At 55.1% G+C, this 15,011-nt stretch overlaps 1 protein-coding gene across 1 annotated transcript in view; it reads right to left on the reverse strand.

Annotated features, from left to right (window-relative positions):
- The window catches only part of TRPM8 (transient receptor potential cation channel subfamily M member 8), a gene marked incomplete at both ends in the record, with an annotated part of 35,204 nt that overhangs the window by 14,537 nt on the left and 5,656 nt on the right, over window positions 1-15,011 (reverse strand). Inside the window, 12 exons of the mRNA XM_081142843.1 lie at window positions 2,270-2,486; window positions 3,003-3,115; window positions 4,073-4,218; window positions 4,471-4,600; window positions 5,820-5,915; window positions 6,637-6,927; window positions 8,941-9,059; window positions 10,156-10,258; window positions 11,286-11,483; window positions 12,246-12,313; window positions 13,468-13,642; window positions 14,642-14,814. Coding sequence (XP_080998969.1) covers window positions 2,270-2,486; window positions 3,003-3,115; window positions 4,073-4,218; window positions 4,471-4,600; window positions 5,820-5,915; window positions 6,637-6,927; window positions 8,941-9,059; window positions 10,156-10,258; window positions 11,286-11,483; window positions 12,246-12,313; window positions 13,468-13,642; window positions 14,642-14,814 — 1,829 coding nt within the window. The remainder of the gene's footprint in view (window positions 1-2,269; window positions 2,487-3,002; window positions 3,116-4,072; window positions 4,219-4,470; window positions 4,601-5,819; window positions 5,916-6,636; window positions 6,928-8,940; window positions 9,060-10,155; window positions 10,259-11,285; window positions 11,484-12,245; window positions 12,314-13,467; window positions 13,643-14,641; window positions 14,815-15,011) is intronic.

The raw sequence follows: 15,011 nt of genomic DNA on the forward strand, positions 1-15,011 counted from the left end.
CATTCTGAAGGTAGGCATGGTGGCCGGGGCTCAGCCAGGCCCTGTGGGCATCACCTCCCCGCCTCCGGACCCAGGAATGGCAAGTGCGTTGCTCACCCAGCACCTCCAAGGCCCACTTCCCTCCCTGAGATTCCCCCACCTGCCCACCATCTGCTCCCACCCAGGGTCTCTCTTGGGCACCACTTTGCACAGCACCTGCCCAGGGCCCTTCTCCCAGCCAAACCCAGCTGTCCTGAGTCTCCTCCCTGCAGGACCCGAATGAGTGGCTGAGTAGTTAAATGTACGTCTGAATTTGTACGTACGTGTTTGTGACTTAAGGACGAGTTTCACTGTTGCCAGTCCCCTGGGCCAAGGCCCCAGTAAATGTAAGACTCGCTCATTGGGGGTTGCCCTCCTCTCCTTGGCGGCTCCTGGAGGGGACCCCCCTGACTGTCTCTAACTGATAGAAAGCTCCCGAAGGTCAGAGATATCTGCTGCTTCATTGCTGTATCCTTGGCCTCTAGAGTAGCGCCTGGCACATAGTAGGGGCTCAGTAAATAGGTGTTGAAAGACAGGATGCGTGAATGAGCTGGGTCTCCCGGCATCCTCCATCCAGGCCACCCCTGCCCTCCAAGGCAGCCCAGGGCCAGTCCTCCCTCTGGACCTCGTGGCTCCTTCCGGTGCCCGGAGGAAGCAAACAGTGTCTGGACTGTCACCGCGCAGCTTCCGGGTCCTGATGCCCTGGGGGAGGCGGGGTCGGGAACGGGACTGGCGGAGAAGTGTTGAGAGCATGCGGGAATGGATAGGTCCCCGGATTTGGGTGTCCCTGTGCCCAGGGAAAGTGTGGACACAGACACGCACACAGGGAGGGCGCCCCGAGGGCCTGAGGACAGGGTTCCGGGGACACCTCTATGAGTCAAGGAATCACAGAGACTGAGGCACGCCCAGGTTCTCCCTCGCGGCCCTCGGGAAGAGCCAGCCTCAGACAACCTGATCTTGAGCTTCAGGCTTCCAGAAACAAGACTGAGCTTCCGCCGCGTGAGCCACCCGGCTGCGGGTGCCGTGTCACAGTGGCCGGAGCCCACTTACAGGAAGGCACAAGCTGGACTGAGCTGCGACCTCATGAGTCAGGGCTTGGGGCTCTAAGGGGGCCCATCTGGGGTCACAGAAATCTCTGCATGTCAGCAGGCCCTGTCCTGGGGGCGAGTTTCTGGTGGACAGAAAGCCACGCTCAACACCGACTTGTGTCATTACCTTCTTCCACCACCTCCACCCTGTGTCCACCCCTCATCTGCACGTCCCACCTACTGGGCAAGGGAAGGCGGACGCCTCCCACCCCTCACACCCAGGGCAGACCACTAACTGGTCGAGACACATCCCCTCCTGCTGAGAACACACAGAGCCTCGGAGTCCTTCCAGGACTCCTGGGGGCCGGCAGACAAGCCTACGAGAGGCGACATGATCGTTGAAACCAACTTAACATTCCTTTACGAGGCAGCGGCTCTGCGAGGTCGAGAACGGCGTTCTCCGACCCTCCAGATCTCTTGCAGCACGTGGCACCTGGGCCCTACGTGTCGAATGGATATGATGTTGGGTTTGGGCTCCGAAGCAACGAGAGAAGGGACGGCACCAGCCGTTCCCATCGTCTGTAAACGGCTACACCTAAATGGATTTGCTGGGATTGCTTTTTTTATAAAGGTTTGGGGACAGCACTGTCGTTCCCCATCGATATTTATTCAAAAATCAGGAGCTGAGCACCTGCTCCGGGCCAGGCCTGGGCTAACATTTCGGATTCGGTGGTGGAGACGGTGCAAAAAAAAATACAGATCCCAGGAAACTGCGGAAAATCGCCATGAATAATCCACAGAGCCACTGAAGTCCACAGGGTCTCCGTGACTTTCCGACGGGTGGGGCATTACGAAGCTCTGAGCTGACAGCCCTCCCACTGCCCTGCCACTCCTCCCGCTGCCTCCCCTGGCGACGGGCACTGGCCAGAGCACCGACGCTGCTGGTGGACGGGAGTGACCCACAGCCCGGGGTCACTGCGCTCCTGGGACCCGCTCTGGCCGCCGAGTGACCATTCGTTACCGAGCCAAGGGCGCGCCCGGCGCTCGGCGCTCTCCCGAGGGCTGAGACGCCGAGAAGTCCACGGGCCACCGCCGAACGGGCACATTTATTTGGGGGAAATAATGCCTTTGGGACTTCAGAAGCATTTCTGCCCCCCCCCCCCGGGTGTGAGGAAGCCGCCGCCCCCGAGGGAGGGAAGGGGGCCCCGGGGGGCCCCTCCTACCTGTCGCACTTCGTCGCAGAGCAGGACGAAGACCAGCGCGTAGAGGACCAGCTCGGGCAGGCGCGGCACCGGGTGGAAGTCCATGAGCAGCACGTAGGCGAAGAGCAGGAGGAAGGCGATGTAGAAGATCACGTTCCAGGAGAAGACCACGAACGGGGAGGTGAAGAAGGCCACGTAGCGCCACAGGAGCCTCCGGTGCCTGTCCACCGGCTTCTTCCTGGGCGGGCCAAGAGCGTCGTCGCCGCACCGCGTGAGCCCCGGCCCTCCCTCCGGACACGGGCCCCAGACCGTGGCTGGGGCGGGGTCAGGCCGATCTGAGGCGGGCCGGCCGAAAGCCAGCCCGTGGCATGTCGTGGCCAACCAACCCAAATTCCGCCTGCGAGAGGGACACACGGCCCCACCTCCACCCGTCTGAGATCAAACCCGGGGAGAGCCAGGGATGACCCCGGACCTAAGTGCAGGTGGCAGAGTGAACAGGGTAAGGTCCCGGCCCTATAGCCCTTTACCCGGGAGCACGCACACACACGCACACACACGCACACACACGCACACACACGCACACACGCACACACACGTGCACACACACACGCACACACACGCACACACACGCACACGCGCACACACGTGCACACACACGCACACACACGCACACACACACGCACACACGCACACACACATACGCACACACACGCACACACGCACACGCACACGACCACGTGTCTTGGTTTCATACCTGAATGATACAAAGCCACAGCCAACCAAGGGTATCATAAACAGACACAGGATGATCTTCCAGTTCTTGGTGTCTCGGGAAATCTCCCCGTACCATTGCTTGGATAGGAAATTCTACCGGGGAACAGAGACAAGGGACGCGGGTCCTTGTTAGGACAGTGACACCCGGGAAGGTGCACAGCCTTCCTCCCCGGCCCTTGCGCCTCCCCAAGTAAATAGGGCTCTTTCCCAGTCCAGCTTAGCTGACGTCACGGGCGGTTTTCCATAGGCACCCTGCTAGCTACTGGCTGCGTGGACAATGAACATGGAACAAATCCCACATCTACGTCCCAGCAGCGCGACCCAGAGAATGTTCCGGGGCCTCCCCCGGCTCCTGAATGCTCGTCGGTGCAGGGGGGCGACGTTCACCTCAGAGCGTGCGGTGAAGGTGAAGGGTGATCGTGGGGGGCAGGCGAGCGTTAGCCCATCCCTCATTCCCACCCAGACCCCGCCTGCTGGGACTGTGCCTCCCCCTGCAAGCGGAGACGCTAGGTGCAAACCGATGGGAATTTAAATCGGTGCAGAAAACCTCTCCCCCGGCCTTGTCCTTTCCACACCCGTTTCCCACTGCTGTTCCTACTGACGGGGCACCCCTGAAACAGCAGCCGCTGACGGAGAGGGCTGGCACCTTCCACACGTTATCTCACCGAATCCCCTCGGCACCCCTTCCCTGTAACCCCTGTGTGTGCCCATTTCACAGGTGAGGAACCGAGGCCCGAGAGCTTGCGCAACCTGGCCCATCACCCACACCCGGTTAGGGAGACGGTGGGTGGAGACCCAGGCGCCGAGTTGAGACCCAGCCGGTAACCGAGCTGCTGTGCTGTTTGCTTTGCGGAAACTCAGAGGGTGTCCCCTCTCCTGCCCCATCCCCCGAAGCACAGGCCTCAGACGCCTCCGTCTCCCGTAGCACCACCCGCCTTCTCCGGCCGTGGCTTTCACACTGAAGGTGCCATTTGTCGCTGAGAGTTTTCGATGTCGCTAATAGCACCTGACGTAAAGGCACGTTCCTGGCCGTGGCCGTGCGCTGTTTACCTGGACCCCGGGCTGGGCGATGAAATGCTGGTCGGTCGCCTCCACCGCCAGCTCCAAGCAGTTGCTGCCCCCCCAGGCCTCGCAGGAATAGACCAGCAGCTGCTCGGCCAAGTCTTCGTCGCTGCTGTAACACTCCGTGAACAGCTCTGCGGTCACATCAGCACCAGAGAGAGGGGGGCTGAGGCGGGGCCGGCCGACACCCCAAACTGTCCTCCCCCATCCCCCAGCCATGACCGACTGCAAGGAGAGCCAGGGTGGGAGCCCCCTGGTTTGTGAAAAGCATGGAAAATGCCGGGACGACGTAATTCTTTACTGAACACGGGGATCCCCCTTCCGCACCATCCCCAGCACAGCTCCCGGGGAGCCTGCGCCCACGTCGCTCCGCTCGGGGGCCTTACCCACTGCGCGCGTCTCGTATTCGTTGGCCAGCTCCTCGGACTCGCCGGCGGCGTTGATGTCGTTCTTCACCTTGGCCAGGGTCTTCAGGAGCTTGCTGGCTCCCAGGGCTGCCAGGGTGCAGCCCCTGGTCTTTGAGGAGGGCGGAGAAGGTCAAGGTTAATGCGTAAGCCCTTCAAGCGGTCGCGTCCACACTAACCTCAGATGGGGACAGACTCACGGCAAAGGCAGAGATGGTCAAACCTGCACTGATTGTTATGACTTAAAGCAAAATTTGCAATGGGCAGAAAATCGTCTTGAACGTGGAATCAGCACATGGAAGGAAAATAGTGAGATGAGTGCCCGAGAAATTGACAGCGAGACGTGACAGCGGGAGGCCTGACGACCCACGACCACCATCAGCCCAAAGAGGGGAGCGGAGCAGGCCACGGACCCCCGATGGTGCAGGCGGGAAGGCTGTGTGTGAGCTCGGTATTGAATACCCGACTTTACACACTAAAGATGGGGAACGTTGCTTCTTTTCAGCCGTCCATAAATCATTTATAAAACATCGTTGGGTGTTAAATCACAAAGAAAAATCTCAGTAAGTTTCCCAAAGCAGACGTGTCCAGGCCCTACTTCCTGTCCATGATGCAATAAGGCTAGAAATTGATTTTAAAAATTAAATTTAAAAACCTCATGTGGCCCTGGATGGTTTGGCTCAATGGTTAGGGTGTCGGCCTGAGGACCGAAGGGCCTCGGGTTCAATTCTCATCAAGGGCGCGTACCTCGGTTACAGGCTCGAACCCCGGGCAACCAACTGATGTGTCTCTCTCACGTCGATGTTTCTCTCTCTCTCTCCCCCGCCCTTCCACTCTCTCTGAAAAGCAATGGAAAAAAATATCCTCACGTGAAGATTAAAAAAAAAGAAAGAAAGAAATCACTAATAAAATAAAATAAAAAGAAACCCTCATTGGCAGCAGGTGCCTGAGGGATCGCCCACCAAGCACAGCTCCCTTCTGGGGACCTCTCCTCCCAGACACACCTCCGCCGACACGGGAACAGGCACAGCCGCCTTCACCCGACCGCAGACGTTCCCCCGCACAGAGGGCGCTTTAGACCAGGCGCGAGCCTGCAGAGGCCGGAGCAGCCCCAGGAAGGGCCTGCAGAGGTCGGAGCGGCCCCAGGAAGGGCCCGCAGAGGCGGGAGCGGCCCCAGGGAGGGCCCACAGAGGCCGGAGAGGCCCCAGGGAGGGCCCGCAGAGGTCGGAGCGGCCCCAGGGAGGGCCTGCAGAGGTCGGAGTGGCCCCAGGGAGGGCCTGCAGAGGTCGGAGTGGCCCCAGGGAGGCACGCGGGCGCGGGCGTGCACTCACCTGCTCCCAAATGACTTTGGAGAGTTCCTTCTTGTTCTGCAGGACGGCCCAGATGAAGAGCGCTTGCAGGGGGTGCCGAGTGATGGGGGACACGTCCTGGGGGGTCAGAGCATGTGGTCAGCAGTGCAAAGGGGGGGCCACTTTAACTGCAATACTCTGGGAAGAGAAACGGGGGCCAGGGGGCCCCAGCAGAGAGCCCCGTGTCCGGAGGCTCTGTACTCGGTGGATGGACCCACCCTCCCAGCACAGGGATGCAACGTTAGGCAGATCATGTCCAGAAGGCTAAGACGGGAGCAGGCAGCCATTCACGTGTCCCTATGCCCTGCGCTTTGAGATTAAGAAAAACCGTAGCCCGGCGGGTATGGCTCAGTGGTTAAGCGTCGACCCATGAACCAAGAGCTCAGTGGTTCGATTCCCGGTCAGGGCACATGCCCGGGATGTGGGCTCGATCCCCAGTAGGGGGCGTGCAGGAGGCAGCCGATGGATGATGTTTCTCTCTTTCATCGATGTTTCTATCTCTCTCCCTCTCCCTTCCTCTCTCTCTAAAATCAATAACAATGTATTTTTTAAAAGTTTAAAAAGAAAAGCTGCAGCAAGCAGTTTGAAATATAGTGCAGAGCATGAAGCAGACACGAGAAAACTCACCAGGGAGACCCGTTATCTGAAGTAAAGGCAGTGGAAAAAAGTAAGAACGCCACCGTGTTCGCTACCTGACAGCAACGAGGTGGGGAGTGGAAAAGGGGGAGGCAGAGAAACTGTTTCGAAGGAAGACTCAGGAGACCAGAGCCCTCAAGCAGACAGTCCTCCCAGCACGTACGTGAAGTTCTGCCTCTGTCTCGTCCCTGCTGTTTCTGTCTTCCTTCCTCAAGCTCCTCCGGAAGTTGGCCACCAGCTTCCAGACGAAGGTGAGGAGGGTGTCGTTATAGGAGTTCTTGGCGATCTGCAGGTTCCGATAGACAAGGGTGCTGAAGTGGTTGGAGAAGAGCTCGGTGAGGACGTCGTTGGTGAGAAACTTCCGCAGGTTCAGGCCGTTCTCCAGGAAGAGGCGGACGAACTTGGGCCTGTCCTTTACGAGGGCCGTGAACATGACCTCCCGAAGGTCAGCGGACTAAAGAGAAAGAGCAGAGAGAGTGCTCACGCCCTGAGCCCAAGAGAGGAAACGCTAGGCTCGTGGCTGGTCCCTGTTTAACGACTAGCTCTCTGGGAGGAAATAACAGACCCCGCTGTGTAGTCCTTGCCAATTCCTGTGGTGTAAATGCTGCCACTACGGCTCACTTCCAGCTGCCAGAGCGGCATCACTGAACCCAGAACTGGAAATAGACCTGGAGGAGCGCAACACACAGTTTTCCCAGCATGCAGACACGATAGACAGAAATAAGGCCCAGAGCCTAGATAATAATAAATGTAGTAAAATCATTAGAAAGCAATGAGTTTTGACTATTTGTTACCTTTGTTAATAAAATATATTTCATTCTAAGTTTATGTAGCTGAATTTTTAAAAAAATAATGTTTTTATTGATTTTTGTTTTGGAGAGAGAGGAAGGGAGAGGGAGAGAGATAGAAATATCGACGAGACGGGCTGCCTCCTGTGCGCCCCCTACTGGGGATCGAGCCCACAACCCCGGCATGTGCCCAGACCGGGAATCAAACGACTGACCTCTTGGTTCATGGGTCCATGCTCAATCCACTGAGCCACACCGGCCAGGCTATAGTTGAATTTTTAATAATGGTGGTATTTAACTACCGACTCCCAAAATCTCTAAAACTTTAGCAGCCCGCTTCTGCAAGCCAGCTGGAGCACACTCCAACCCCCCACGGTACGAGGAAACTGAGGCACAGAGAGGTTAAGTGACTGGCAGAGGTTAAGTCAGTCATGCAGATGGGCAGGCTCCAGAGCCCACCCGTACAGTTAACCACCGTGGCCTTCGCCCTTCCCTGTCTCGGGCTGAGTTAATAAGATTAAGTGCGCAGTTCAATGCGTGCCTGAGTTTATGTTTGTTTGCACCGTCTGACCTTACTTACATAGAGCATCTCCCACACAGGGATCCATCCGCAGACCAGTTAGCTACATCCACTTATAATTCTACCTTCCCTTGACTAAATCTTGGCGATGTGCAATGGGGTTGATTAAATGCAAAGACCAAACACAAGAGAACGCTTGCTGTGGGAATGAATAATTTAAAAATCCATAAGCCATTACTTTATTTGCATTCCCTTATTAAAATTGATCACCTGTTAATATAAATCAAGTCCTCGTCATTGATCGTACAACAGAAGGCCTAGAAGCGTTTTCCGAACCCGGCTGCGAGGGATGGCGGTTATGAAACGCGTGCGCCTTCAGATCTATGCACACGTGCGTAAAACGAAATAGGCCCCAGCTGCTCACGAGAGACTCAAATCCATTCAGAGGAGCTGAGAACAAAGACGCACACGGCCTGGCGGGTGCAAGTGTGACGGCCCGTGATTGCTCCCCCGGGACAGAGCTCCCGGGGCTGATTCCACTTCAGTTTACACACGAGGACGGCGCAGGAAAGTGTGGTTCTGCGACTCTGATCAGACTGAAAGTGAGAAAAGTCACTATATCGGAAAAAATCCTGTTTATCGGACGTGGAGCGTCCATGTGGCAGGTGCTCATTTGGCCGGGAGCCCTGATGCTCCAGCTCTGAGACGTGCACTGAGCGTCTTCAGCCAGGTTTCGCTTCTTCCCCCGACGCCACCTCGCTGCCGCGATTCTTTGATCGGAACCTGGCCGGGAAGGCGGGGCCGGGTGTAAACCGGGGACGGCTGACTTCGTTTGCAGCCGAGCTCCTTCTGATCATCCGGCGCGTACCTTCCCCACCTTCCTGCCCATCGGCTCCCAGGAGAGCTGCCCCCTGCACCCGGATGGAGAAGCAGCTCTCACGTCGTGGCCGAGGTTGCCTCCCACGGGCGAGTCTACTTTTATCTCTGCACAACAAACCTACTAGGTCAGCTCTGTTGTCCGGTACCGCAGAAGAGGAGAGGGAGGCGTGGCGACTCTGACGGCCCGGGAGAGGGCCCCATACAAGGGCCGATGCCGGAGACCGTGTCAGACATGGACCGGCCCTGACACTGGAACAACCCAGGAGAGCGGCTCCCTTACCTCCCAGCGGCGGTCGTTGGTGAAAATCTCGTCGTTGGCCAGGTCCAGCTGGTTCCACTCCAGCAGAAGCTTCAGCTGCCCATTCCAGTTATCCTTGTCTTGCTCGTTGGTGCTGAAGGCTGCAAGGGGACAGCGGAGGGTCAGCTCACCAAAGGCCTGGAAGTGAGGGCGAGAACCGCGCGGCCCGGCCGGTTATCAGAGCCACCCTCCCGGGGGGTCCTCAGCAGGCCCTCCTAGAAGCACTCACAGCTGTTGTTTTGCTTAATTGTCAGCCATTCTTATCAATATTCTGTATGTCCCCAAGTGTACGATAGGGTCGAGTCAGGTGGGGATAACACCTTCCCACTTCCTATCCTAACCACGTAGCTGTGGTATGTGGACCTGTTTCCGTAGATTCAGACTCCACGAATGTTGTCTCCCAAGGACCGTATCTGACTCACACTATATCTACATCCACGAAATGATCCCATATTCCAGTAGCGTTCTGCTTGTCTTTCCCAGCGCGAATACATCCTGATCTATGTTTCTCTACAGATATAATCCCATTTTAATAGATATTCTTACAACCAGATTCCTGGCAAGCACAGTAAGAATGATTCCAGTAAATGGGAAATGTTTGACTCGCATCTTCCTACGTGCCCTGCCCTGCTCTGCGCACCTCCCCCTGCAATCAGGCAGCTCAGCTCTAGCTGGGCTCCGCCCAGGTTCTACCTACTTCAGGTAACATCCACTCTGCTGAGATTCGAAGGCAGCAAAGGTCACAGGTGAGAGGTTTTCACCTGAGCGTCACTCCTAGGCTTCAGGGGTTTTGGAAACCCTGAAACTGATGCAGCATCATCGACGTGTGCGACGTGTGTGCGTGCACGTGTGTGCATGTATGCGGAACCCTGGGACGAGCGCCCGTGGCTTTGTGACACCTTCAGAGACGTCTGAGGCACAGAAAACAATTTTAAGCCACTGTCAGAGACACGTCTTTGAAGAGTCCTGTGGTCGGATCTGACCAGCATTTTAATGACATAAAAATTTTTGTTCTCTTAAAAATACATAACCAAGGAGATTTAACTCAGCAGGTCGACAGGGGTTACTCTAGCTCCCAATCTAAAATAATCAAGACTAAGCACAAGGTTACATTTCAATAAAGCCATTTAACAAATGAAAGCAAGTCACAGGGAGCTACGCAGAGCGGAGGCTTCCGGAGCGGCTGTTTTCACTCACCTTTGTACAACGCGTAGGAAATGGCGTTGCTCACAATTTCATCCCCAGCTTCTTCCATCTTAATAACTGTCAACAGGTGGGAACTTTCGAGAATTTCTTTGAGCTGGTGACATTTAAAGCACAGGGTTGTCGGCCAACTGGTTTTAGACATTGGGAGCATTAGCAGCATGAAGTTTGCTCTTTTAGTGAGAAATCTTTTATTCCACTTTTAGAAAAATATCATCTACAAGGCAGTTCCAGGCCTTCCCCCCCCCCCCCCCCCCGTTCCTGGGCCCACACAGTGTAATTTCTAAATTGGAATAAGAAGTCCTTGACCACAGTGAGAATAAAGATTATGCAAGGGCACACATATCAAAAAGCTGAGGGACCCATTAGCCAGGGGAGTGCGTGTGTGTGTGTTTGGCCAAGGCTGGCACATGGTGCTCAACTGCTGAACGAGGGAATAAATGAGGAAAGGGCAACAGGCTACCACAGAAATCACCCACGTGTGGTCGTATGGACTTAAACCATTGGCGGGGAGGGTTCAACGTGAACAAGAGCCCAGAAGACTCCATGGTTGGATAAAGAGAGAAGGGATTTGCCGTAACATCCTTTGTGGGGTTTCTGTGATTGTAACTGTAAAACATTTTTTAAAATCAAAGAGCTGGGGGACAGGCAGAGCCCCCAAATTCCACGGTTTCAGGCCTTGGAGGGGGAACCTGGGGAGGAAGTGCTCCCTCTAGAGGAGGAAGGGAGCCGGGGCGCGTAGGGGAGGCGACTGATCCATGTTTCTCTCTCACATCGATGTTTCTCTCTCTCTCTCTCTCTCCCCCCCTTCCTCTCTCTCTAAATTAATAACAACATATATTCTTGGGTGAAAATTTTTTGAAAAATTATAAAAAAAAGAGGGACGGCCAGCTTTGCAAACAGACAGACCTGAGTGCAAACCCGTGTGCTCCTCCTTCCCCTTACGGAGGCCTGGAGAGTCGTTTAACTTCCATCCCCACCAAGAAATTGGTTTGGGCCAGAGACTGAGAAAGTGTGAAACACCCACAGCTGCTAGTGGAGGTGGGAGCAGGGAAGGTGCTCTCCCTTCCCATGAACGTGGCTCCCCTTTTTCTTGGCCCTCAGAAGTCTGCCCCACAACTCACCCACTTGATCCAGCTCTCGGTCTCCTCCTCGGGCAGCCGGGACACCGTGCGGGGTAAGAATCGCACCAGCTTCTCCTTGACGATGGATGAGGTCAGGGTGTCCTCCAGCTCCACCAGGCTCGCGATCACGTCGGCGATCTGCCCCGAGCCCTCCACCACCACGCAGGGGATCTTACTCTTGATGGAGGTGTTGATGGCCTGGGAGCGAGGGAGAGATGCTCACAACAACCAGAAAGCCAGCTCGGGACCGAGGTTCAAAGCCAGGGGCGGGGAACCTTTTTTCTGCCAAGGGCCATTTGGGTATTTATAACATTCACGTGCCATACAAAATTATCAACTTAAAAATGAGCTATGAAAAAAGCTCCTCGATTTACTGAATTTTGAGTCCCGCCTGCGGTTGCCTTGGCAGGGCCAGGCCAAATGATTTCTCGGGCCGTATACCGATGGGACATTCCCCACCCCTGTTCTAAGTCAAGGTGGTGAGCCAGACACATCGACACGTCACCCTGCGCTTTTCTCTCTGGGGTTTTATTTTCAATCAGAAGCAAACCAAATGTTTGCTGTTGGCGCGTGGGTGGGCGGGCTCCAGGGGCTCTGTGTGTGCCTGCTCGCAGCTCGTCTCCACGCAGACGGGGTGGCAACAAAAATACACGCTGATTACGATCCTTAAGTCTCATGAGTTCATGCCAACCCTTCTCTTTGGCAGGTGGATGGCCAAAGCCAACACTGAGTTTTCAGGCTACTCATGTCGCTGCAAATCCTCCTAAATCTTAGCTGAGGAGACAGCCTAGGCCTGTTAGGAAAACATTGTGTGGTTGGGAAAATGCTACCTACTTGCCGTAGTAAAAATAATCCATCAGGTTAGGTTAGGTGAGCCCCCAAACCCTGAAAATGCAAATTGGATGAGTGAGTTTGTTAACCATGTTAACCAATCTTCTAGAAAACCAAACCAAGACTCACTTTCAACGTCTCTCTTCCACCTCCTTGGACAAAGCACACAATGGGGACCTTGCCACCATAGTTGGAATCTGGAAAACATGAACGCAGAACTTATTTCAGGGCTCATTAGAAATACTCAACGTAGAATAACCTATTTGATAAATTCTTAATGACCATCTACGGGGTTTGGTCATAATCCCACATTTAAAAATGATGATACACAATATTTTTAACCAAATAAACTACACCTATTCTTTATTTTTAAGGGAAGACTCACCTACGTCAAGGGAGAGTGGGACAGGAGCTCCTGCCCTGTGAGCCCTGGGGTGGGGTGACGGCTACAGGCCTCACGGACTGGACTATTTATTCCTTCATCGGCATAGATGTGTCATTGTGTCCCAAACCACTAACAGCATGGCACAGGCCATGCTGCAACTGCTTACTGGTATTTAAAGTGCTCAAGTCCGTCAATGATTTACATCTGCTAAGATGTAGTAGGCCAGGTTCCAGTCTATCCTCACGGCAGGTACACTCACTCAGTTGCATCACCCTTCATGCTTTCCCGAGTGCGTGAAAAATGTGCACAACTACGTGTTCTCTCAAGGGGGTCTTCCTCCCTTGGGTGCCCCCTGATGCAGGTGTAAGGTTGGGAACACCCCCGGCAGGTCCCCCTGTGGAGTCCCTGGTTACATTACAGCAATCCGGTTCCACCCCCGGACACAGCTCAGCGACAGGGAGAGGGGGGCGTCACCTTCTGGGGCAAATAAAGGCTTTCACTCGATTGCTGTGCCCTCCCCTTATTAGGTGGCTCTATTACATAGAAATAGCCAAGGCGCAAAGAAGCAAAGCATTCCGCTGTTAAACTCGCGGGTTGGTTTTTATGGTTTCTCCACGATGCTCACTGCATTGCGCCGTGAGCTCATGGGTGCCACCGTGGGTTTTATCTGTCCTAAAGTGGTGTCTAGCAAAAGAGGCAGCAGGCTTCCTGTCCTGGCACAGCAGAGGGGCACAGGGCAGCGAGTGTCCTCGCTCGGGGACGCTGAAGGGCACCGTCACAGGGACCCTGGCCAAGCATTCCTAGCGTGCTGAAGAAAGAAGAGAAACAGCAGCTCTTCTCTGGCAAGAGGACGCCTGGTCGGGCGGGTTCGCGGCGCTTCGCTCGTTAACGGGCAGCCACCGCGTCGGTGCTGCTGGGGCCGCTCGTCGTCGCGTCTGTCCGGCGTCCCGCGCCCTGAGCCCTCACCTTGGATGGTGCGCTCGGAGATGTACTTCTCCAGCTGGTTGCGGAGCTTCGCCTCCACCGTGGGATGCCCGTGGCAGCCGTTGTCCACCAGCAGCAGGTGGGTGTGGTTGTTGTCCAGGATGTACAGCGGGTCCCTCTTGAAGTCGTCCATGATGTACTGAGCTGAGAAGTAGCCCTGGGAAGCACACAGAAGCCGCTCTTTGAGATTCTGTGTGTCGGCCAAGATGCGCGGTGACATTTTTATAGGCTTCTAGGAAGGCTAACCTTTTGGGTTCAACTACACCGATGCCTCCTCCCAGAGTCCTAAGTTGGGAATGTCTTAGAGATCTTACAGTTCAGGCCTTCATTTCAGTACGAAGAAATGAAGGCTCGAAATGGGTGGGTCACTTACAGAAGTGACCAGTGACAGTGCAAGGATCAGATTCCCAATCCAGTTCTTGCTCCATCACGAGTGCTCTTTTGAATAAATATATTGAAACTGATAGCATTCAGGAAAGAATAGCACATATATACCTAAATACACACACACACACACACACACACACACACACACGTATATACGCATATCCAGATGCACACACATATATATTCACATGTATATACATATACACACACACATATATTTGTGTGTGTCTGGATACAGGTAGAGGTGGACATTGATACACACACACGCATATTTGTTTGCAATCTATCACATGGCAAGACCTATGCCAGGGTCTAGGGATTAGAAAATGAATATGTTTTTGTTTTTTAATTGTCACCTGAGGATTTTTCCATTGATTTTCTAGAGATAGTAGAAGGGAGGGGCAGAGAGAGAGAGAGAAACATCTATTGGTGACCTCCTGTATGCACCTGCAACATAGGGATCGAACCCGCAACCTAGGTATGTGCCCTGACTGGGCGTCGGACTGCAAGCTTTTGGAGTACAGGACAACGCTCCAACCCACTGAGCCACCCAGTCACAGCTGGCGGGAACGGGTTTTAATGAACCAAACACATCCGTTGGCAACTCCTCCCCAGGAGTTCTTTGTTTTTCATTCCTGAGGTCCCAAAGGCCTTCCTTGCAAGGCCGACCTTCCCACGAGTTGACTCCATCCCAACGTTCAGGCCAGAGCCCCACGCCATGGCCTCTCTCCCTCGTGACCTCACAGGCCTCCTCCCGGCCCGCTCGTACCTCAACATCGCAGCTCCTGATGAGGGTGTCCCTGTTGGAGACCATGCCCCAGGCCGCTATGCCGATGGCCACGATGTTCTCCTCCGAGTTCCTGCTGATGGTGTTGTCTCTCACCACCTCCCCGATGAACTTCATCAGGCCGTAGTGGGTGCCTCCAGTGAGGATCCAAGCGCCTGCCACCGAGGGAGAAAGCAAAGGCTCAGCCGGCTCTCAGGAAGGCCCCTGTCCTGTGCTCACTGCTGGCAACACCCCCCTTTCAAATGAGGCCACGGGAAGCCACGTAGCATCCATGTGGCCCACGCAGAGTTCAAGGGGATCCCCTTCCCAGCCCCAGCCCCTCCCTGCATCTCAGCAGATGCTCCAGGCCAGG

This window comes from Miniopterus schreibersii (genome assembly GCF_964146895.1).
Source record: "Miniopterus schreibersii genome assembly, chromosome: 7".
Taxonomy (NCBI): Eukaryota; Metazoa; Chordata; class Mammalia; order Chiroptera; family Miniopteridae; genus Miniopterus; species Miniopterus schreibersii.